General features: G+C 35.0%; 3 protein-coding genes across 5 annotated transcripts; 2 read left to right on the plus strand and 1 right to left on the minus strand.

Moving 5' to 3' along the window:
* Nucleotides 1-5,762: 5,762 nt before the first annotated feature.
* Nucleotides 5,763-15,813, plus strand: LOC106719072 (mycosubtilin synthase subunit C). The gene is made up of 17 exons (XM_045683984.1): nt 5,763-5,781; nt 8,866-8,991; nt 9,268-9,415; nt 9,611-9,744; nt 10,017-10,193; nt 11,302-11,528; nt 11,692-11,968; nt 12,165-12,332; nt 12,594-12,752; nt 13,098-13,237; nt 13,436-13,526; nt 13,819-14,031; nt 14,237-14,378; nt 14,558-14,700; nt 15,019-15,165; nt 15,283-15,440; nt 15,652-15,813. Exons 2-17 carry the CDS (start codon nt 8,871-8,873, stop codon nt 15,790-15,792), a joined length of 2,586 nt encoding a protein of 861 aa, XP_045539940.1. The 5' UTR covers nt 5,763-5,781; nt 8,866-8,870; the 3' UTR covers nt 15,793-15,813.
* Nucleotides 6,760-7,818, plus strand: LOC123722361. Its single transcript, XM_045683902.1, has one exon. The coding sequence runs from the start codon at nt 6,763-6,765 to the stop codon at nt 7,816-7,818; it is 1,056 nt and encodes a 351-aa protein (XP_045539858.1). The 5' UTR covers nt 6,760-6,762.
* A 2,883-nt stretch (nt 15,814-18,696) lies between the features above and the next one.
* Nucleotides 18,697-24,350, minus strand: LOC106719053 (alpha-sarcoglycan). 3 transcript variants are annotated; one of them, XM_045683972.1, is made up of 10 exons: nt 24,265-24,350; nt 23,586-23,727; nt 22,831-22,973; nt 21,839-21,987; nt 21,553-21,684; nt 21,148-21,322; nt 20,453-20,697; nt 20,254-20,322; nt 19,480-19,581; nt 18,697-19,277 (listed from the first exon to the last, which is right to left on the minus strand). In XM_045683972.1, exons 2-10 carry the CDS (start codon nt 23,710-23,712, stop codon nt 18,833-18,835), a joined length of 1,587 nt encoding a protein of 528 aa, XP_045539928.1. In that variant the 5' UTR covers nt 23,713-23,727; nt 24,265-24,350; the 3' UTR covers nt 18,697-18,832. The 3 variants fall into 3 exon arrangements, with proteins under 3 accessions (XP_045539928.1, XP_045539927.1, XP_045539929.1); XM_045683971.1 differs by lacking the exon at nt 24,265-24,350 and adding an exon at nt 23,895-24,087; XM_045683973.1 differs by lacking the exons at nt 20,254-20,322; nt 24,265-24,350 and adding an exon at nt 23,895-24,084.
* Nucleotides 24,351-24,383: the final 33 nt, after the last annotated feature.

The raw sequence follows: 24,383 nt of genomic DNA on the forward strand, positions 1-24,383 counted from the left end.
ACTTTCTTTTATATATATATAGAAGTGAACTTTAAAGTAATTTTTCTAATTATTCGATTTATTTTAAACTAGCTTTTACCCGCGACTTCGTCCGCGCGGAATAAAAAATAGAAAACGGGGTAAAAATTATCCTATGTCCGTTTCCTGGTTCTAAGCTACTTGCCCACCAATTTTCAGTCAAATCGATTCAGCCGTTCTTGAGTTATAAATAGTGTAACTAACATGACTTTCTTTTATATTAGGTCCTTACATATGAAATTGGCGTTTTGTATGGGAGGAACAAAAAGTCGAATATTTTTTAATATAATATATTTAATTAATCAAAGTATGAACCATTATTTTCTATGCACTTTTGCCATCTCATAGGTAGTTCATTGAGCCCTTTACTAAAAAAAACAGTCGGACGGGAATCAATAAAATCTTTGAAGGCGATTTGGACTGCCCCATCGGAGTTGAATTTTTTCCCTTGCAAGAAGTTATCCAAATTTCGAAAAAAATGGTAATCTGTTGGAGCAAGGTCCGGGGAGTACGGAGGATGTCTTAGACTTTCCAATTGAAGCTCTTCTTATTTAGTAGCCGTCTGTTGCGCAGTGTGTGGTCTAGCGTTGTCGTGAAGCAGCAGTGGCGTGGAGCGATTGACCAGACTAGGTTGTTTAGCCGCTAGCTTTTCCATCATGGTTTGCAATTGCTGACAATAGACATCAGTCGTAATAGTCTGGCCAGATTTGAGAAACCTGTAATGAACAATACCGGCACTAGTCCACCAAACGCTTACAAGTAACTTTTTTGGGGTTAATTTTCGCTTGGGGCAGGATTTGGCTGGCTGGCCAGGATCCAACCATTGCGCTGAGCGCTTCCGATTATCGTAAAGAACCCATTTTTCATCACAGGTAATGATTCGGTTTAAAATACCTTCATTATTGTGCCGGTTTAGTAATGTAACGCAACAGTCGACGCGCGTTTGCCGGTTTGCTTCAGTCAATTCGTGAGGTACCCACCTTTCAAGCTTTTTAATCTTCCCAATTTGCTTCAAGTGAATTAAAACAGTTTTATCACTAACATCGCAGCCTGCAGCTAACTCGGACGTGGTTTGCGATGGATCCGCTTCCACAATAGCCTTCAACTCTTCATTATCAACTTGAGTCTCAGGCCGTCCACGGGGCTTGTTCTGCAGATCGAAATTTCCAGAACGAAAACGTTGGAACCAAAAACGAACTGTGTTTTCTTTTGCAACACGACCGCCATACACATCATTCACCCTTCGAGTCGTTTCCGCAGCACTAGTGCCACGGCGGAACTCGTACTCGTAAATAATGCGATATTTTAAGTTTTCCATTTTGTAAAATGAGTGACGCAAACAGAAAAAAACAGAAGAAAAAAAACAAATGAATGACGGTCATCGAACCACAAATACATGAGTCTATAGCTGTACAAATTTGAATTTGGAATTCCTTACCAAAGAGGAGAAATTCGTGATTAAAGTGGCCAGTACGAAAAACGCCAATTTCATATGTAAGGACCTAATATATATAGATTATGTCGAATCCAACGATATTCGCACACTTATATTCAATACGTTCTTGTAACCCAGTATTTGATTTACATGTAGGGGACAAGTTCACTCTGCTGCTAGAAATGGTAAATCCAACAACGGAAATGTTTTAAAGTCCAGTTTACGTACACTTCGAAGGTTACCCTAAGAACAATTTAATAATTTATTTATTAATTATTTATTAATTTATTTAATAATTTATTTTATTAATGTCAATTCAATATGTGTTAAACATTTAATCTTATTTTCAATAAATAAATGTAAAATAAAGCAATTAGCTAACAATACATCTGTTGCATTATTTTAATTACTATAGTAAGAGGCATTAGATCAGATAACGCAAAGAAAAATCAATATGTTTTGTAACGAAAAAAACAACGTACATTACACAATCAATAATCTATCTATATATATGAAAGAAAGTCGTGTTAGTTACACTATTTATAACTCAAGAACGGCTGAATTGATTTGACTGAAAATTGTGGGCAGGTAGCTTAGAACCAGGAAACGGACAAAGGATAATTTTTACCCCGTTTTCTATTTTTTTTTCCGCGCGGACGGAGTCGCGGGTAAAAGCTAGTTTTGAATATACGATCAATTCCAATATTGGTATTGCAACAGGAAACTAACCTAAGAAATAAAACCTTTATATTATGTCTGTCGAAATTTATTATTGAAGATAATCAAAATATAAGACGTGTTTGCATTGTATGAAGCATTTACAAAAAATGGTAAATCTCTACAACACTTGATTGTTGTTTTTAATTAACAAAATACAAGTTATTGCTTGTTTTCCAAAATTATGCTAACTTATGTACATAATTTTAAATGTTATACGGTAGAAATTAAAATTTTATGACTTCACTCACCTTGAAAATATTGATCCAATTTATGCATTTTAGACTTTCCTTAAAATTATAACAACAATGTATTTTTTCATTCATCATCATCATACATACAAATATTGCCATATATAAAAGAAAATCGTGTTAGTTACACTATTTATAACTCAAGATCGGTCGAACTGATTTAGCTGAAAATTGATAGGGAGGTAGCTTAGAACTAGGAGACGGACATAGGAACTTTTTTATCATGTGTGCATTTTTTTTGTTCCGCGCGGACGGAGTCGCGGGTAAAAGCTAGTTAAACATGAAATAGTTGCCATATAAAAAAGCAATAATTTCAATAAGATTGGACGATACTAGCGCAACTGTTATTCGGTGTCAAGTGATGTCAAGTATTATCATAAAAGGTTAACAAGTCATTCACATTGATTGATTGTTGAGGATGCTGTGAAGGTACTGATAGGGTACTTAAATTGTTGAAATCCGGCTTAAGAGGCACAAACCTTACTGTATATGTATTCTACAGTCAGAGTGGGCCTGGCACGAATCAACGATGTCATCGTCAATTATGTCAAAATGAGATTTTTGGTGTACTTAACGTCCGATAGAGGGCGCTGCATAAATTTTGATACAAATTTTGTCGATGATGACACGATGGCGATTGTCCCAAATATTCGTGCTAGGACCACTGTTATATCTGTTTTACGCAGTATATTTTTAACAATATACATCTAGCTACTTACAATTTTACAAGTTTTATGCGTCAAATTGACAAATCGAGATTAATAACTTTGCCTTACATTATTTTACCGTAGTTAGTGAGCCGTACCTTAGTTAGAGGTTAATGCTTTAGGTTATTTTGAAGACATTAATTAAAAAAAAAAACGTTTATTGGGAAGAAAATTAGGTATCTATCAAACTGGCATCACACGTTAAATTGCAAATGTTCGATAATATGATGATTGTAGTCACAAACACATAGATTTAACAAAGCGAAATGTATTTATGTTATTAAAAAAAATGTCTCACTTGCTTAAAATTTTGTCTATGTTACTCTGTCTGAAAAAGTTTTATCAGTAAAAAGGTTTTCATTGCTTTAATTTTCCTCCTTTCATTCTAAGAAGCATTACTTAGAATAAAATTTATCTAGGTGACTAAACTAGTTAAATAATTGCCCATTTGTGTCATGCAAAAACGTCTTTCTAGAAAAAATCTATAACTAATTGTAATAAACCCGTGAAATTAAATGGGTTTTTCATTGAAGTTACCTCAATTGTTTCTCGTGATATTAGTTATTATCTATTGTCCCTTAAAACAATAATAGACTTACTTTTTTTTTAAATGTAGAAGCAGAATTATTGCTTTAACATAAATTGATTATATTTATCTAAACCTTTGGTGTTACAGACCTACAAGAATATCTAGCACACTAGCGCCTAGGGTTCCAGGCGTCCGGAAATAGCCGGACTTAGGTAGGCTTTTTGATTGCGTGTCCGGCCAAAATAAACGGTTTTCCGGCTTTTGTTAGGCTTTTTACATTTCCCAAACGAGAGTGTACCTATTAATACTGAGACAAAATCCTAAATAATATGGGGTGTCCGACTTTTCTACCAAAATGTCCGGCCAAACTGGCTAGTCTATCCGGCTAGTAGGTTTAGCGACCTTGCAAAACTACTTACGCCCCACTGTGACTTCAAAAAAAATGTCACAAGATCCTTTTGATACTGTTATTGATATGTTCTGTTTTTATACCCTTTTCTATACCCATGTAGGTTTTACATATTAACCGACAGAACTAACCGCGACAGTAGCGCCTCTCTTACCGGCTCAGATTGTTTGACTATAATATGAAAAGATTGTATGTTAACAGACCGACGCTTTGTAAAGCTACTTGTTATATAATATTTAGTGTTAAAGTAGTTTTTTTTTAATTTTCCAATAATAAATTGTTAATGAGAAATGATTGACAAACAACACCAACGTCACAAAACCTTGTCAATATTACGTATCTCTGAAAGCAACTTCAAGGTCAATGAGAGGTCAATATAGACAGAATAAACTTTATTGAAAGCATGACGTAAATTAACGTTCAATAAAAATATTAATTTCTAAAGAAGTTATTGACCTCAAACATGCAAAGTTATACTCTATTCACAATTCTGAGAATAAGGTTAAGTTAAAAAATACTTTTTACTCTTTGACATAATGTTTTATGACATAATCGTGTAATTATTCTTTACAATGCAATTGTAGGTAATTTGTAGTAAAATTGTTTCTTTCATGCTAACTTTATCGATAATTAAATCGATAGCTAATTTGCATTACTATTTTAAAATTTTAATTTTTCTTATTTCATTCTAATAAATAAATTAAAAAAAAACTGTATAGAGAGGAATATAAACAGTGGCTCACCTAATTGAAAGATTTTTTTAAAGAAAGTTACAGAATGAAATAAGGTAATTAAATGAATGGAACTGCAAAGCACCGTCATAACAATGAAAACTATAAATACAGTCGTTTTAAAAAAATAATGTATGCTATATTTAGTGCATTTGTTACTAAATAAAGTATAAATGTACATAAATAAAAATTTTCTGACGCAAGGAACACGGTGGCTGCGTCATTGTATTTTTATGCACATTCTATAAGCGTGTGTATAATTACATAGACTGATGAATATGGAATGCACCGGTGTAGTAAAACTATTTATTACAATTACAATAAAAAAATATAATGCTGGTTAGGAAAACCATTTATCCTTTTTAGGCACTAGCCTTATTTGATTATCCCCATTTTGGCGCTGATGGTAGCGCTTTGTAGCGTTGGTGTGGATTTGAACTAATAATATAGATAGAATCAACTGTCATGTAATATCAATTGGCGCGTTTAATTTGAAACGAAAAACTGTCATTTCCAAACAATCATCTATCCATTTATAAAACTGTCGGAGTAAGTAAGTAAGTTCTTAAATTCTAATTCGTACATTCGATATTCAAACTCGGACATTAGTCTATAACCGTGAGGTTCAACTGCCAAAACACTATTGTGGTTACGTTTTTTTCAAATGCAAATAATAGAAACACTAATATGTTCCGTAGGTACACATAAAAGCTTCCGAATTTGATTTACGAATTCGCAGAATTCGAAGTCGCATTTATTTTGCAAAATGTTGTATGTAGTAGGTAGCCATTTAAAGCGAGGAGGATTAATAAATCAACATGGTTTGGGTCTTATTTACCAGTACTAAAAGTAATCCTAGTAGAATATAGAATAGTAATTCAAAAGTGAACTTTAAACCCATAAAGGGTAAATAACACGCAATAGAACACTGGCATAAACTGAAGTTTTTAATTGATTCACTTGAAGATTGTAATTGAAGTACCGGTAAATAATTGTTCATTCATTAATTACGACTTTGTTGTACAATAAACAATTATCTTAGTCACGTTTTTTATGTTGATAATTATTGTACCTAGACTCAAAAGACTAAGTGCACAATATTTTATTGTTAGGTTAGGTTAGTAGCAGACATTATTTTGCCTTGCCCTTTTAGGCGGAAATTCAGGGATGTCAAAGTATTTCGAAATAGTCCATCTTTCTGAAAGCAATTTCTGATCTTGACCCGAGGATTGATTGTAATTTTCAAGACAGTAATATCTTTATCTACAGGGATATAAAACAATTATTAAGTATGAACATTATAACAATTAACAGAATTTTGTGAAATTATTATTTCTTTCATAATCTGGCAAACGAACAAACGGCCACCTGGTTTCGCTGAAATAACTACACCCGACTACTGAACCCTATTGCTTATCTAAATATATAAAAGAAAGTCGTGTTAGTTACACTATTTATAACTCAGGAACGGCTTAATCGATTTGACTGAAAATTGGTGAGCAGGTAGCTTAGAACTAGGAAACGGACATAGGAAAAATTTTACCCCGTTTTCTATTTTTTATTCCGCGCGGACGGAGTCGCGGGTAAAAGCTAGTTTTATTATATAAAACGTCTGGAATTATCATGCGTTTTATATAAAATTAACTTACGATAAAACAATATTTCTTGCAGGTGCCTTTGCGGAAGCTATACATAATGATTGCAGTTTAATTAATATCTTTACAGAGAACATACATCGTAATATGCTAGTTTTTTTAAGTGATTTTATAACGTCACTAGTTGTTGCTCACGACTCTGTTCGCACGCCATTAAAAAAAACTTAATAAGTAGACTATGAGTTCTACCTTCCAGACTCTGTTCGACCTCTGTTGCTTTCATCAAGATACGCTGAGCCGTTCAGAAGATACCTTCAAACAAACATCCATCCATCCATCTTAATATTCACACATAGCTCGAGTGTTAGCTATGTTTTACTCGCTGTGTATGTGTCACTCTCATCTTCCTACCGATCTAATGCGAACAATTGTTGTACCTATTATTAAAAACAAAACTGGAGACGTTGCGGATAAGAGCAACTATCGACCCATCTCGTTAGCTACTATCATTGCCAAGGTGCTGGATAGCCAGCTGAACGCGCGTTTAGACCAGTTTTTGCGATTACATGATGCGCAATTTGGCTTCCGTAGTGACCTGTGCACGGAAACCGCCATTCTCGGACTTAAGCATACAGTACAATATTATACAAGTCGACGTACACCTATCTATGCTTGTTTCTTGGATCTCTCACGTGCTTTTGACCTCGTATCATATGATATCTTGTGGAACAAGCTACGAGAGAGAAATGTACCAGTCGAATTGTTGCGTATACTTCAGTATTGGTACCACAACCAGATAAACTACGTTAGGTGGGCCGATAAGCTCTCGTCGCCATACAGTTTGAACTGTGGAGTTAGACAAGGCGGGATAACCTCGGCGAAACTTTTTAATCTCTATATAAATGACCTGATTGTTGAGCTCAGCAGCAAGAAAATTGGATGTCGCATTGATGACGTGAGTATCAATAACATCAGCTATGCTGATGACATGGTGCTGCTGAGTCCAACAATCAGGGCAATGAGAAACTTACTAGCTTGTTGTGAGTCATACGCTCTGACGCATGGCCTAGTATATAATGTGGCAAAAAGTGAATACTTGGTCTTTGGGGCAGGTGTTGGTAAATATCCAGAGGTCGTACCTGTAATTAAACTGAATGGTACTGAACTAAAACGCGTCTATCAATTTAAATATCTAGGTCATTATGTGACTGCCGACCTTAAGGATCAAGTGGATATAGAGAGGGAGCGTAGGGCGCTGGCAGTCCGATGTAATATGGTGGCGCGAAGGTTTGCTCGTTGTAGCAAGCAAGTAAAAGTAACGCTTTTCAAAGCTTACTGTCAAGTGTTCTATACGTGCAGCCTTTGGACCAACTATACGCTGTCAGTGCTTTGCGCGTCCAATACAATAATGGATTCAGGATGCTGATGGGGCTGCCTCGTTTCTGCAGTGCATCTGGTATGCTTGCTCAGGCAGGAGTTGATGGATGCCATGCCATCATAAGAAATAAGTCTGCTTCGCTGCTCTGCAGACTGAGAGCTAGCTCCAACTCCATCCTGGGCACCATAGCATGGAGATTTGACTCTCCGCTGTTACTAGGAATTGTTCGTAGATGCATTTCGAACAATAACCTAGTAACAAAATAATTTAAATATGAACTGTTTTATTTTACTAACATAGTCGTAGGATCTGTTGTTCTATTTTTATTTTCTACTAACACTTTATGGATGTAACTTGTCCGAAATAAAAGTTATTTTATTTTTATTTTATTTTTATTTTAATATTCGCATTTATAATACGAGTATAAGCAAGATTATTATTTTTAAACTACTATACTCTATTCTAACTAATATTTTCATTTTATTTAATTAATTCATTATACGTATAAAATAATTAAAAAAATTATTAAATATTGTAAAAATAAAAGGGTTTTCAATATTTAGCTTGTTTTTTTATTAATTTGTGAGGGGTAAAATTTACCATGTTTTGTATTTAAAATAAAATCGTCATAATTTATAAACGAAATAAAGTACCATATTTTAAAATAAAACGCCACAGCCCATTAGATTAATTCTATTTTTACCAGTTGTCTAATCGGCTGGACTAGTGACAATTTAAAAATATTTTTACCCAGCATAATAGGGGTCATTTATAGTCAAAATCTAGTTTTATATATTTTTATTGTAAAATAACCTCTATTTATTCAACCATTCAGTTTAATTCGCGAGACACTAGATTGTTTTATTGTTTGTCAATGGTACAAATTAGCAGCAGGATCCTTACCAGGGACACCCGAATGCCGTGTCCTGGAGCGCCAGCCAATAACTATATTAATTTTAAGGGCGCCTGATTGAATTACAGACTTTACATCCGTTCGCTCAACATTGCTAAGACGATTCTGACCTAATTGATGTCATAGGAACCGCGTATGCTTTTTCTATATGTTGTTTGATATTAATTATGTGTTTGTTTCAGGCACAATGGGATCACTGCCGCGCGTTTCTGTGGTCACCGGGCAGAGAGTGTCGGCACCGGCAGGACCTCTGACCAATATGATGGACAATCTCACAGCTAGAGATGCCACTGCTCTCATTTATAATGGTACGACTAAGATATAGCGTACGTTTTTTTATTATTAACAGTCTAATACAAGACGTAGTCTATTTTTAGCCGACTTCAAAAAGAAGGAGGTTATCAATTCGACTGTTTTTTTTTTTATTCTAGCAGTTCGTGTATAAAAGTCTAATGAGAGAGAAAGAGGGACAGATAGATGCATACTTCCTGCGTCACACATAAATCACATGTGTTAAAAATCCAGCCACCACAACTTCTAAATTTAAGTGATACGAATTTTTATTAATATAATGTAATCTCTAGATGAGACGAGTTGTGTACGTGTAAGCTACGCGGAACTGCAGGCGCGGAGCAACGCGCTGGGCCGTGCCATCGCCGCCCACGCCCGCCCTGTCGGACCCAACAGGGATGGTGACTTCGTTATAGCTGTGTGCATGGAGCCCACACATAAGTAAGTTTTAAATTTTACTTAATAATGCTTTTATAGTAATTTTTTAATTAAAAAGTCGTGTTAGCAAGTCACTAAAGGTTACCTCCCTTAGTAACTAACGACGTAGTGATGATACTGAAACAAGTAAGGCAGTCTAACATTAATACTAGTATATGTAGTTCCGTAAATTTAATTAATTTTTTTCCTATTTTTCAGTACAATAATGACTCTGTTAGCGATATGGAAGGCGGGTGCAGCGTACGTACCGATGGATCCGAGCTTCCCGCAAGGCAGAATCTCACATATACTAAAGGATGCGGAGCCTTCCATTGTAATATACGATAACGCAGGTAAAGTTTAGTCAAATATAAAATGTTTTTACCATTGTATTCCTGATGGTTTTTCGTATTCTCTACCCTAACCTTTTTAGAACAAAATTCTAGACGTTTCCGCCCCTATTACAGTTACAAATTTTCGTAGTTTTCAATAAAATATTGTATACTATAATTTAAATTTGGAGCTCCTGTTATTTTTCAATTGCAAATCTTAAATTAAAAAATATGTAAGATTGCATGTATTTTTGAATCAGGCGTGAGTAATTATTTATTTATTTTTCTTTCAGCAAATCCAACTATGTTCTCTGGGAGTGGAATACCGGCGGTATCATTCGACGAACTATCACTAGAAGCCAGTGGTTTACCGGGAGATAAGCCGAGCGATGAGGAGATGCTATTGCAGGCGACTGCCGAGAGTATTGCAATCGTTCTATACACTTCTGGAAGTACGGGAATACCGAAAGGTTCGTTTATATATATTTAGGCAATAACTATATAAATAAAAAAATGACGCCTAATCGAGAATCTATTTTCGAAATGGTATTTTGTATTGCAAATGATAACACTGATATAATTTATTTAAACAAGAGGCCTTAGAAGGGCTTTCTTTCACCTCACTTTCGTGCACCGAATTAGTTATCTATAGGTTATCATACTAATGTTATAAATGCGAATGTTTAGATGGATGGATGGACGTTTGTCTAGAGGTATCTACGGAATGGCTACACGGATCTTGATGAAACTTGACACAGATGTAAAACATAGTCTAGAAGAACACATAGGCTACTTTTTTTTTTTAATTCCGCGCGGACGGAGTCGCAGGCGACAGCTAGTATATCAGTAATTTAGACCTTAAGTAGAATTTAGACTTTATTTCTACGGAGAAACGAAAGTTAAAGGATTATGTATAAAACATGTAATTAATGGTTTTCATTTTAACAAATGTCAAAGAACCTTCAAAGTAATAATGGGCGAGTTTAATTTAGGTACTTATTATATTATTATTTTTACCTGTTAATATATAAATGTTAGGTATTGTTTGATGCAAAGTAACTTAAAAAACCTACTTTTATCTTTTGATTTAAAAATAATTGCGTCGTACTTGAATATAATGATAATTGTGTTTTTAATACTTATTAAATTGAAGTTAAGTCATTTAAGTCATCGCTTAAGGCCGTCAGTGCATTAATGTGATTGTAACTTAAGCCGCATTAAGCACAATTGTATTGCATTTGCATTTATACTTTTTTATTTATTAATATTAAATTGCAATGTCCATTATGACAGTTTATACCTAAATATACTTTGTTGGTTTCTTTGTTCTTTATGCATATGTAACTTCCAAAAATCCTAAACTAGCAAAAGAATAAGCAATCTGTGCGCATAAGGAATAGGATAACCTAAATAGGGAACATCTGTACAATAACTAAATATTCGACGTCGTGAGCGGGAAACAAAAAAATAAAGTTACCCGCTATTTCATATTGTAATTACGTCTCTTTTCCAAACATATATATTTTCTACCGCTCAATTCACTATTTCAGAAAATTGAAAGCTTAATTTTCTTTCTAGGAGTGCGTCTGCCATATTCAGCGATCTGCAACCGTCTTTGGTGGCAATTCCGTACCTTCCCGTACTCAGAAACGGAGAGGTTCTGCGTTTGGAAGACGGCTTTGACTTTCGTAGACTCTGTATGCGAGATATGGGGTCCCTTGCTGCACGGCAGGACCCTTATTATCCTATCTAGGGAGACGACTCGAGATCCGCAGAAATTGGTTCGGGTCCTAGCGGAAAATGAGGCGAGTCACATATACTATATTTTAACGCATTAGTGCATCATCCTAAGTATCAAATGGCAAGCACTAACATTCAGAGTTCTGCAGAAACATCGTTATGGAAATATTATCAGAATTTTGTGTCAGTCCGTCTCCAACGTATAATAAAACATGTTTAATATTTCAGGTACATCGTCTGGTATTGGTACCAACGCTACTCCGGTCTATTCTGATGTACCTCTCTCTAAACCGGTCTGTAAGACCACTACAATCCCTCAAGCTATGGGTCTGTTCTGGTGAAACTCTCAGCAAAGAACTTGCCGGACAATTCTTCCAATACTTCGGAGATAATGAAGGCTACAAACTGGCTAACTTCTACGGGAGTACAGAGGTTATGGGAGACGTGACATTTTATGTTCTGGAACGTTCTCAGCAGTTGGACATACATCCTACGATACCGATTGGTGAGCATTCTAGAGCTTTTTTTTTATTTTAGCACATTTTATTTGTTTAAATGATCATCACTTTTTATGTTTTGAATGAAAGTACTAATTAAAGTTCGAGAATGAATGAAATATAATGTACTAATTATTCATGTTATGGAAACACGATTGATTGTATGAATGAACTATTTAATTGACTAGTGAATGAATCTCTCAGGCAAGCCGGTCGACAACTGCGCCATCTATCTGTTGGACGAGGAGATGAACCCTGCTCGTGAGACGGAGCCGGGCGAGGTGTGGGTGGCGGGCAGTAATCTAGCTGCAGGTTACGTCGGTGGGCAGGCGCCTGAGAAGTTCTGTTACAATCCGCACGCTTCTCATCCAGGTAACAAAGCCTTGCTGTAGTCAAATTTATGTGGTCATTAGAAAGCTTAGTGTTGCTTTATTAAGTAATATCTACAGTAGTCGACCGTTACACGAGTCATTTTAAAGTGTACGTCGCTCGAGAAACGCCAACGCTGAGTTAAAAAAGTGCCCGTGGTAATTAGGACTAAGGGTACTAATATTTCTTCATATTTTTTTTAAATAAATAGCCTACAGCTTCCTCCCTAGTAACAATCTGCTGTAACAAGTATATTTCCAACAGATTTTGGCAAGCTATACCGCACTGGAGACTTTGGTGTACTGCACAAGGGAATGATCTTGTACGCGGGTAGGACGGACTCGCAAGTCAAAATCCGAGGTCACAGAGTAGATCTTTTGGAAGTTGAGACCGCGGTAGCAGCCGTGGAAGGAATTGAGAAAGGTATTATGAAAATAAAAAAATGATGTTTTTGTTCCCTTGGTTATCTAACTAAACTAGGGGTTATTGAAGTTGAAACAGGGAAATTATAATTTAAAAAACAACCTATTTGTATCATAATCAAAGGAAGAAGTCAAACAGAATGGCAATTGATCAATTTAGCCAAAATTATAAAAGTACTACCGACGTAAAAATTCAACAACCCAAGATTTGAGAAACTAAACAAGTAGCATGTTTAGACTAGGTGTAATACTTGTACATTTAAACCCCATTGGGGAATAGATCTTGGGGTAATAGATGGACTATCTAGCAATAAAAACGTGAAATATAATATAAATATATTCCCAGCGGTGGTCCTCTGTTATGGACTGGAACGTGGTAACCCTGAGGTGCTGGCCTTCGTGACCGTGCAACCGGGCGCGCGGCTCTCCGCACACCATATAGAGGCAGCTCTGAAGAACTCTCTCACGCATTATATGTTACCACAGGTAATTATCACTTGTTTCTAAACCATATTACCTCTCCAGTCAAGTTCATTTTCTAGATGACAAGAACCCATTCTAGAACCAGCCTGTATTGACGTCAAGAAGGGACAAAGATAAGTGGTAGAAGAAATGAGAAAACGATTTACGATTTTGGTACATCTCATCAAACAATAGTTCTAAAATGTTATCCTTATTCTATAGGTAATTGTAATTGAGACTGTACCATTGTTGGTGAACGGCAAAGTGGACAGGCAGGCGTTACTCAAGATGTACGAGAATACTAACAACAACGGTAAGATATCATCTTACTTTTTATCTTATTTAATTTGTAGTAAAATATGTTAATACAACTTCTGGATCAGTAGTTCAAGAGTTTACACATAACTAAAGGATAAAAAAAACTATTTGTAGCATTCGTTTGAAGTTCTATAATGTACAAGCATACAGGAGTACTGGTAACCGACGAGCTTGTAATTACAAAAGAAAAATATGTGAGGATTGAGCCAAATGGAAATCCATAATTCCTATCTCGGATCATTAAAGTGAGTGCTTTTTTATAGTAGTACATATTTTTACTCTTACAGATGACTCGGAGATATCATTCGACATTGACTACACAGGAGTGGAAGCGGAGAAGTTGGAGGCTGCTAAGGTCCTGTTCGAGACGGTGGGAGAGGTGCTCGGGAGAGCGGCGAGAGGGACACTCTCAGTTAGGGCGGGATTTTACGAGCTGGGAGGGAACTCTCTCAATTCTATATACACCATCACTAGACTGAGGGACAGAGGATACTATATTGGTAAGTTTTGATATTTTAGTAATATTATGGTACTGGTAACGTCTGATATTTGGCATTTTAATAGTTTACCTTGAATGGCAGTAGATAGAGATAATTATAATATGTAAAATTTAAGGTTAATTAATGATAATAAAACTTGACCATTTTTGAATTAAATACAAAACCAGTGTAGTCTCTAAATAGTAACAAAAAAACCATTTGACAGAGATCAGCGAGTTTCTGGGAGCGGCCAACCTGGGCGACGTGCTGGCCCACATGAGCTCCGGTCCGGACCACGAGACCGGCGGCTACGACCACAAGTTTAAAGCAGTGCCAATGGCTGAAGATCATGAGCAGCAAGTCATCGAGTGAGTTTAACTACAACCAAATCCCAAAACCCCGATTCGAAAGTTGTAAGACTATGTGTAATTCGTTCTTATCATTTTTAGCATACCGTGATATAACTTTTTGGTGACAATTTGCACGATATTTTAATGATATTGGTTTAAATTCTAACTTACAAAGTGTTTCATTTTTTAATGTCCAGCATGATCGTATCATCGTTCTATGAGAAGGCGGAGTTAGAACAGTTTTTGAAGCATGAGATCGAAACAGAGGACTACGCGCACTGCATACGAGCTTGTTGGGCCGCGCTGCTGCAGGCCAGGCTCAGTGTCGTTCTAGAAGATCGTAAGTATATCATACTTAGACTACACTAATGAGTCTTCGAGAAAAGGAGACGAGAAAGAGAATCACCTCTTAAAGTCCAAGGTCGTAACTCGATTAATTTAGGTTTTTATCTTTTAGTTATTACCAGTAGGCTTTGTTTTCGTATTTTAGAATCTTTTTCATAGTAACCAAATCACGAGATATTATCAAACCAAGCACTAAGAGTTAAGAACACTTTGCCAGTTTTATTTCGTAGTGAGAAAGTTGTGCGAAGAATACGAGACCTGGGACACGTCAGTCACGAAATACTAACATAAATAAATTTAACATTATTTTCAGATTCAGGAACACCGGTAGCGGTTGCATTGAATTTTGACGCACGCGACGAGCCTGAGATTGAGTTAAACGGAGGTCTTGCCAAAATTATGACATTCCTTGAGTTCGTTGAGAGCTCAGTTAGAGATACCATGCTGCCTGAAGGAAAGGGTAAGCTTATTATCCTTTTTATACATCAACTATCAAATTGATAAATTAATTATGAACTGTTTTAAGGATCAAAACATTAGTCCTTCGAGTCGGATATATCAATGTTTTGTTATGTAGGAACGATTCTGCACTCATTCATGATGGCAACATCGGCCTCACTGAGCCCTCAAGACAACGTGGCAGCTATACGCGCTCTGGAACATGCCACTATGCGGATTGCACGCGATAGACGGTTCCATGGAGTGTTCACTACGAACACGAGTCCTTTGACTCAGGTAAGACATGACTAAGCATTATCTGGGACTACGACAGTTTGACAGTTTGCCAAGTCAAGTGCAGCCTAGTCGAGCCTAATGTGCAGGTTGCAATGTACACATGAAATTCTAAAATCTAAAAAACACATGGGAAATGCCTGACTACGTCACTAACGCATTTAATCAAGACTAACGAACGGTAATAATAGTTCAAATTAATTTTTCTTTACAGCAACTGGGTACTGACGTGCTAGGCTTCCAAACATTACTGGACTACCAAATAAATGAATACATCGACCCTAACGGTGACAGAATCTTCGGAAAAGCGCCTGATGATATGAGAGCTATCGTCTGTTGGAAACCTATCGAGTAGTTTTGCTACATAAAAATATAGGTATCTTTACTCTATGGTATTAGTAATGTTAAGACATAGACTAATGCACTTCCTAATAGAATAAAAATACATCCAAAGTAATATCAGTGTTATGTAAAATCGTATTATATGTTTTTTAAAAACTTAACATCAAACCAGTCTCTTACAATAAATAAGAAATTATAAGAAACATTTTGATTCAAATTTTGCACTGCCTAATTAAATGAAATTTACATCTACAGTAGATGTAGTTTTTTTTTGTAATACATCTGTTATAATAAGAATGCAATTAAATATATGGCACAAAAAATATCAGAAATATTGGTCTCAAAGTAGGGTTTGATCCAGAACATTCCACGTAAAGGCTTGTATAGGCTTTATTGGCTAGCACTAAGTAATTAGTTGATAATAATTAGTTAAAAATATGATAGTGTGATATATAATCATATTTAAATTACTTGTCTTGCGTTTCTGAGATGAAAATCTCCGTTTGAAAAATACTGTTTTCGCTGTTTTGTCCAAGATAATGAAAAAGACGACGATATGTTTTATACAGAGATTTTGATCTCAGTAACCCACAGTTAGTGTTTATGTTACATAATAAAAGTACAAAATTGTAATGTATATATGATTATAATTGTTAGTAAACCAGTTATTACCTATTTAAAATTAAAATTGTATTAATATTATATGTCATAGTAATTTATTCAGAAATTACAGTCATCGACATTAATGGCAACATAGCTTTGTAAAGAAAGCTACAACAATTATGGCTAGAGGAAAAACAATAACAGTTATGTGAACAGTGATACATACATATATAATTATCGTAAAATAGTGTAGTATTTTTGTCCGTCATCGGATTTCTGGTATTTAGATCTCCACTTCATGATTATTGTGATAAATATTAACTTTGTTTTATGTTAATTGTTACGAATTATTCTACAATTATTATTTTAAAATAAAAACTCTAAAATATATTCTGTTTTTTTCCTACTTTAAAAAAAAATACCACAATATATTTCGTGGAACGGAACGGACGACGGCCAAAGGAGTTTGGCGCCAAAATTAAAATGGCATAATGTTTGCGTGGTTATAAATAAAAAACTAAAGTTAATTATAAGTAAAACTATACTGATACAATTAAATGAAAAGCATGAGAAAGGTACATTTAGTTGATTCCTGTGACATTTTGAACTTTACTATTTGAAAAAACAACTACCTTATGAAAACTAATCTGTTAACTAAAATAAATACAACAATTCAAGTGATGTAAAAACATACCTTTTATATATTCAATCAGGAGCTACGCATCTTCGAATGTAATTCTTCGTAAAAACCCGTGCAATCACACAAATATACGCGTATAAAATTACGCATCACGAAACTTCAGTGTATAACTTATCTCATTAAAACATTAATTACTCTTTCATACGAAATCGAAAATCAGACGTAATTTTTAACACTTTTTCAGGTATATAAAACACTACATCTGGGGGTATATTACAAAATAGTGTGATCATAACCTAATGTTACTTCTTTTTTTTAATTTTATGACCTGGTAACATGGACCTTTAGGTCACATCTTATTTGGAAAGTGTTCATTACTTACCTAATGTTACCGACTGTGCCTGTCCAGAGATTAGACAAATTGTGAATTGAGGGTGTGCTACCCAGAAAAGTGGCCAGTCATAAAAAAAAACAAATAAAAAATATTGAATTTGTTGAAGTTGTACGACTAAACATGATGCTTATATCATACTAGCTGTCGCCGGCGACTCTGTCCGAGTGTAACTAAAAAAAAAACTTGATAAGAACCTATGTGTTCTTCCAGACTATGCTCTACCTCTATGCCAAAATTTCATCGAGACCCATCCAACCGTTCTGAAGATACCTTCTAAAATCCATCCATATAAACAATCGCATTTATAATATTAGAAAGATTACGTCTTTGGAAGCAATTGTTTTTTAAGGTTATAAATAGATTTATCTTGAAATTTAATTTGAAATAAAAATCATATAAATATTATAACGTTTATTTATGAGTGCATCAACTATAGATAATTGTAATCCTGACATGACATTAAATGCGTTAATTCAGTATAGTAATTTAAAAACGACATCAATTATATCCTACATGACTAGAAAATACTTTATTATATAAATAAATGCACATGGCAACACACACGAAGCTATTTGTTCGGTCTTTACCTATGTTTTAAAGACAGAAAATTTTAAAGTAACAAACAACACTTACTATTTTTTTAATGACTAGTATAGTTAATAAATAATAAATTTACGTACAGATGTTGCTTATTTTGAACAGGCACTACATGGAATCAATAGATTTTAAGAATAAAACATGATTTTTTTTATCTATAACCTTCCTGATTGGTTGAAGGTTTGAAATGTTTCTGTCTACATTCTATAGCTTTACTTCTAAACCTCTAATAACATTTTAAAATTATTTAACAACATATTTTGCAATATTTGTGAGTTTTTTTTTTTAATTATATCTCTAATTCTCTAAAATAGAACTTAGATTGAAGAAAGTCGGGGCATATTTCTATTTACATTAAAATATCTTGTAAGGACTCATTTTGACTAACGAGGTAGTCTTAATAAAAAAAAAAAAAAAACAGTCGGTTTTTTAATTGAACAGATACCACACTCTCAGGTAACAAATTGAATGATTCACTTTTTCATAGTTCACTTACTATCTCGTTCACTCACTCTTCAAAAACTGCTAAACTGTTAGACTGCAAATTGTCACAATAGGCCACATACATAATAAATAGAAGCCATGTATTAGTCATAAACCAAAAAAAACATTTTAACATTTCTACTAATACAATTACCTTTTAACCCCTTTCATGCAACTACGTGGTTGACTATGTCCTAGTCACCCCTAACTTAGGGTAGGCTCCGAGCCCCTCAGTGGGGACGTATAGTGAACTCGCCAGGTAAGTCGTTGGCATTGAGAGTGTTAACAGAACCAAGTCTAAACCGGAGGCCTTGAGCCGTCCGTAGACAGGCTCTGTCATATACCACCAATACCTGTCACCCCGTACTTGGCTAATTCTGGTACATTGATATCGTCCAAATCCGGTTTGATCGAGTTATAACCGATCGTATCCGGTTTCAACTGGATATAATCCGGTTTCGATTGGATGAAATCCGGTTTAACGAGTACGTAATCCTCAGAGCCATCGTTAATGTCTATTATTGGGTCTTTCGGTATTCCATCATAGTTGCCAGTTATGTTTGCCTCGTTTAGAAGTTTTAAGGATTCTTCTAATGCTAGTGTACGAGTATGCTCTGGCGTGTGTCCGCTTGTTGAGGGCGTGGTGGTGTTGCCAGATTTGCGATGGTGGAGGGAATTGGTGGTGGAACCGATATACGGAGGAGGTTGAGGTCGATTGTAACTGCCGGCGAGATTGGTGCTCGATTTGGGACTGTACGGCCGGACGAGACTGTTGTTGGGACTGAAAAAATTTATATTGAAAATATAAGAAAAAAATCATTATACTTGAATGACTTTAAAATTAATTGCTCTAAATAATTAAGTTCTAATCTTGTGTTGCCATTTTCTTTTAATTGATTGATTTATTTTTTAATTCCTCCGATTTTTAATATGTTAAATAGCGGTTAATGGATTATTTGTCTAAACTTCTTTAAAAAAATTACCTGACTCCCAAACTCTTATTACTGTTGTTATCGTTGATTTGCGTTTGCTCAGTGTTGCCAGTGCCATATCTGCAAAGTTCCACTCTTCCTGTTTTGTGGGCTCTAAAACATTTTAAACAGAGGTACTTTCATTTCTTTTTATCACAGGTTAAAAATTAATATATTTGATAATCCATTGATTGTTTCGAGAAAACATTAATATGAAGGGGCAGGAGGGCCTTCATCAGAAATCATATTGTGCGAGTATAAAAGCGGGTATGTCGGCAGGTGGGCGTGAACAGATCACGAGTCCTTGTTGCAATCGCAGTTGTTTAATAAGGGTTAGGTAACCAAAAATACACAGTGGAATGAACACTGTAGTGTCAAATCAATGCGACACCAACTTAATTAAGCGCTAGATTTTAATTGTTAATTAGATGCTAAGCGATTCGTCGCAAGCGTGGTGCGCGGGCGCCGTCTCGAACAACACTGTTCAATGGCCGCCCTCACAACCATCGACAGTGACGCTTCGCTTGGCTGAAAAAGTCAACCAGTCATTTGACTTTGGCGGATACGCCGTCAAATAAATATAAAAACTAAGCAACATTAAAACTAAGCATTAGTAACAAATTATACAAAGCCGAATAATTTTTTTTTTCTTAAACTAATTAAAAAACAAAGTTGTTTTTAGTATTGTTAACTTTTTAAATTCGAGTATTAGTTGAGTTATATTTAATTATTTTGTATGATTAGTTATTTTGAGTCAGTTCAAATCTATTTATTTCACAATCTAACCTCTTTTCTCTGTAATCAATACAAATATGATAAATATTTTCTAGAAAATATTCAGACTCTGGATCCGTCCTGAAATAATTATAAAAAATGATTTAGTACTCTTACAGAAAAAGAGCCTTCATTGCCTGAAAGCGTTCGAAACTAACCACGAGCCACCATAAAGTTTGAATATTACAATACTAGTAAAAGTTACACTTACATGGCGGCATATCGGAAGCAGAGCACCGCAGTGAGTGCAGCAATTGCGACACAGAGCAGCAACAGCGGCGGTGCGACAGCTGCGACCAGCTGACGTGCGACTCCGCGCTGTGGCAATGCACGCCGCTCCGGCGCAGACCACTGCTGTCTATCCAGTACACGTGTACTTGATATACGACTCGTGTTAGGTAACTCCGTAAGATATTCCAGATGTACGGTCGAACGTGGCTTGTATATTGTGTTGTACTGGAATTAAAGTTGTTTATTGAATTAATAAGTTTTGCTTTAAAAAACTTAGCTACGTGTTCTTCCAGACTATGTTCTACATCTTTGCCAAATTTCATCAAGATCCTTTGAGCCGTTCCGGAGATACCTTCAAACAAATATCCATATAAACTTTCGCATGTATAATATTAGTATGTAGTATAATAAATACAATAATTTAAAAGTAAAAATTTCTTTAAAAAGCTAATAAAATTGTGATATGGAAGGATACAAATTGAATGACATTCATTCTCCAAAATCGGTCAGTCAGGTTAAGTTCACAACGATGGAAGCGTTGTTGAGTTGTATTTCAAAAAACCTATTTCCACTAAGCGGATAACAGCGCGAGAGTCGCACACAATCGTCACTCGTATTTAAAGTCTCGCGCTAAGTGGGAATCACTTAAATAGTCTATGAAAATAAAACACTTACAAGTTCAAAGCTGCACCAATCTAGAGTGAAACCGGCGTCCCGGAATAACCTTTCGACTGTAGTACGTTTATATTCCCGGGGACAGCTGGGGAGCCGGGAGAGAGGACGTACTTCTTCTCTCAGTCTCTTCAGCTCAGAAGAGAACGGTATTGAACTTCCGAGACGTACAACCAAACTAGACAAAAATTATTTACATATTATTCTTTAATCTTGTTTATGAATTAATGTTACCGAATAAATATGAAAGCTAAATCTCTTTAAATCTGATATTAAACACTCGATAATACACTCTTTCATATTACCGGAACCAATTTGTTAGCATTTATGGAACATTATTCAAAGCATTAGCATTAAATCGTATAGTTAGAAATCATATATATCGCAACAACACCCAAAACTACTTACCCCTCCCCATCGCTAGGCTTGAGAGGCAGCCGAGCTCCTAGATCAATAGCTGAGGACAGGAAGGTCGGATACAAATCCTCTTTGCTCTCTGTCCATAACTTCATCCTTAAAATGTCTTTGAGACGTGTCATCCTGGAATATACATTAGCAGTAAACTTAGGTAAGGTTACTACGACAAATACGCGTCGTTCAACAGTCGTTATCGCGTTGACGACACGAGTTTTGCAATAGATAGAAAGCCAAGTAAATGTTGCCAGTGAAATATATTACCAAAAAATTTGTTAACCTGTGATCATCAAGTAGATCTTCTACATTCAAATTATCTATTTTAAGTTCGACTTCGTGACGCGCCATGTTTTCTTTCGGCTGTATCTTCAGTACGATTAGAACACGTCGAGTCTCGTAATCTTGACGATTGAGACCTATTACCTCTAACTGAAAAAAGTTGTCTTTGAATAAGTGGTTATAAAGATAGCAAAATATGATTTCCACTGGTACATTAACGACTACATAACAAATAGTAATCGCGCGGTCAGAATCGCGCGTCTCGGGTCTTCGTGGAAAAAGGGCCTTCGACAAAATTTGACGTAAACGATTCATAGCCATTTACTGATGTCACAATGGTTACATCAACGTTATAAAAAACGCATAATAAATTAGGGATGTTTTTATATGGTTCAGAAATATCTGGTTGCATTCAAAATGAACAATGATAGTTTGTAACTAAGTACTTCCCACGTATAATAAATACGTCTTGTTCAATTTAGTATGATAAATACGAATTTAACAAGAGATCAGATTCCTGTGCAATGGAGGTCTGAGGAATCGTTTGTTATAATTTCAGCCACTGAGATTCATATTTCACTGTAAAGATAAATGGACAATTTGAAGCCAATTAGTGAATTCTTTCAAGGACTACTCTAACATCAGGTGCGGACTCAGGTGTATAATAATAACCTATAAAAAAATCGAAATAGAATTTATTTCAAATAATAATAGAGACATTGTAAAAATTAAATATTACATTCGGTTTCTGAGACCACAAAGTGTTGAGAGTTTAGCAGTGTTATACCGATATCGCGCTCCAAAACATTTATTGCAGTGGCAGAATAATGGAATTAACGAATTCAAAGTAAAGTTATAATTTGTATCAGTAATTATCAACGACGTTCAACTTTAACTATCATCACCATCCTCTACCTTGCCTTATGGTTTTATAAACATAGGTATTAGTTTAATTTTTACGTTCAATTTTAACAAGCTTTATAAAATGCTTACAGTGATCGATGATTCCGTTCCTCTCGGCGGCGTACCGAATATGAAACCAGAGTGATGTCGGCTGCTGTACACATACCGCAGCCATGATGGTAGCTCCGGCTTACCCTTTAGTGATGCGTGAAAACGATATTGCTCCTCAAATTCTAAAATATTATTGATTTGAATAAATTATTTCAGATTTGAAAATCTTTTCTTATGCAGAAATAAAGATTAGTAAGGCTCATTTCCTAACATAATAACTTGTACTTTCTCTCAGTCAGAAATCAATCTCCGAGAATTTTTTTTACGTAAAATCTGACCTTGTAAATGATCCACGCCAAAGGCTTTTTAAACGATATTTTATTAGCGATTATCACTTGATTCCTGATCCCTTTTAAAATGTAATAATATCACGAATTAAGAGCACAATATCTTTATGAAAATGGGGCATATCGCGCATATATAAAGCGCATCTTATGTTTTTGTACACGCTTAGTATGAGATTTACGAACAACTTTTTCATTTATAATACATATTGCATTATTTTTTATTTATATGTTCCAGAAATTAAAAATAGAACAAGAGTATTCTAAATTTTTTTATGTTTCATTTTAATTATTGTCCGACTTAAAATATAGAGTTGCATAGTCTACTCGTATTAAACCATATTTAACTACCTATACATTTTACTTGCAGTATTTTTGGTTAAAATACGCAAAAACGAAAGTTAATCGTGATGTTATCGAAAAGAAATATATAACATGTCAAGAACTTACCCTGATAAGTCCAGTTAAATAAATTCGGTGTGATAGGAACGGCAAACATTTCCGTTTCGACGGCATTATTAATGTTTTGTGAATACACAACAGCTGCCAGCAATAACTGAGTTAAAACGATGCGCATTTTCGTTATTATTGCCTAAGGAAAAAACAAAACATAAACGTAAATGTAAAATATAAAAAATTGTTTACGTAGTTTGAGTTATGTTACAAAAAAAATAAATTTATTAGTGCACAAATGGATATAGTTAGCAGTGTGAACAAGACCTAAACATGTCATCAATACGGTTTTAATTAAATACTCACTCTGTTAAATTATATGCACAGGAAAATGAACTGAATCACTCAAAGGAAAACATTACTATCGATTTCCATTCTATCCATCTACAAAAGGTTGGACGCTGAACTAAATACGTATCGCACATGTGCAGAAATGGCACACTTCACAGAGAGGAATTTGAAATTCAACATTTTTATAAAAGAACTACAAAAGTGATTATAGCGATAGAAATTTAAAAATTACATCAATCAATAATTCGATCAAAGCATAATGAATTGTAACTACGATTAATAAGGGAGGTTACTATAGTTAGTAAATACTATTTACTGTTATCTAAGTACGCAATACCCGATCTACGCAAGCAAAAAATATTAAAATATAATGACAGTAATTTACATAATGAATATTTGCTTCCTGAGTGAGCACCCTTTTTATTTACGTTTTACGTTAAAAATATACGTAAGTGCGTCCCTGAAAACGGGGCGTGACGTAAATCGGGAACCGACGTCATTGGT

Source organism: Papilio machaon, chromosome 24 (assembly GCF_912999745.1).
Source record: "Papilio machaon chromosome 24, ilPapMach1.1, whole genome shotgun sequence".
Lineage (NCBI taxonomy): Eukaryota > Metazoa > Arthropoda > Insecta > Lepidoptera > Papilionidae > Papilio > Papilio machaon.

Bases quoted from the DNA above. Each gene is read 5' to 3' on its own strand.
- LOC123722361 (XM_045683902.1), top strand. From the start codon at position 6,763: ATGTTTTACTCGCTGTGTATGTGTCACTCTCATCTTCCTACCGATCTA.
- LOC106719053 (XM_045683972.1), bottom strand. From the start codon at position 23,712: ATGCGCATCGTTTTAACTCAGTTATTGCTGGCAGCTGTTGTGTATTCA. The intron at 22,974-23,585 runs GTAAGTTCTTGA...ATAATATTTTAG, and splicing joins ATTTAACTGGACTTATCAGG to AATTTGAGGAGCAATATCGT. The intron at 20,698-21,147 runs GTAAGTGTTTTA...CTTTAATTCCAG, and splicing joins ATTGGTGCAGCTTTGAACTT to TACAACACAATATACAAGCC.
- LOC106719072 (XM_045683984.1), top strand. From the start codon at position 8,871: ATGGGATCACTGCCGCGCGTTTCTGTGGTCACCGGGCAGAGAGTGTCG. The intron at 9,416-9,610 runs GTAAGTTTTAAA...CCTATTTTTCAG, and splicing joins TGCATGGAGCCCACACATAA to TACAATAATGACTCTGTTAG. The intron at 9,745-10,016 runs GTAAAGTTTAGT...TTTTTCTTTCAG, and splicing joins TGTAATATACGATAACGCAG to CAAATCCAACTATGTTCTCT.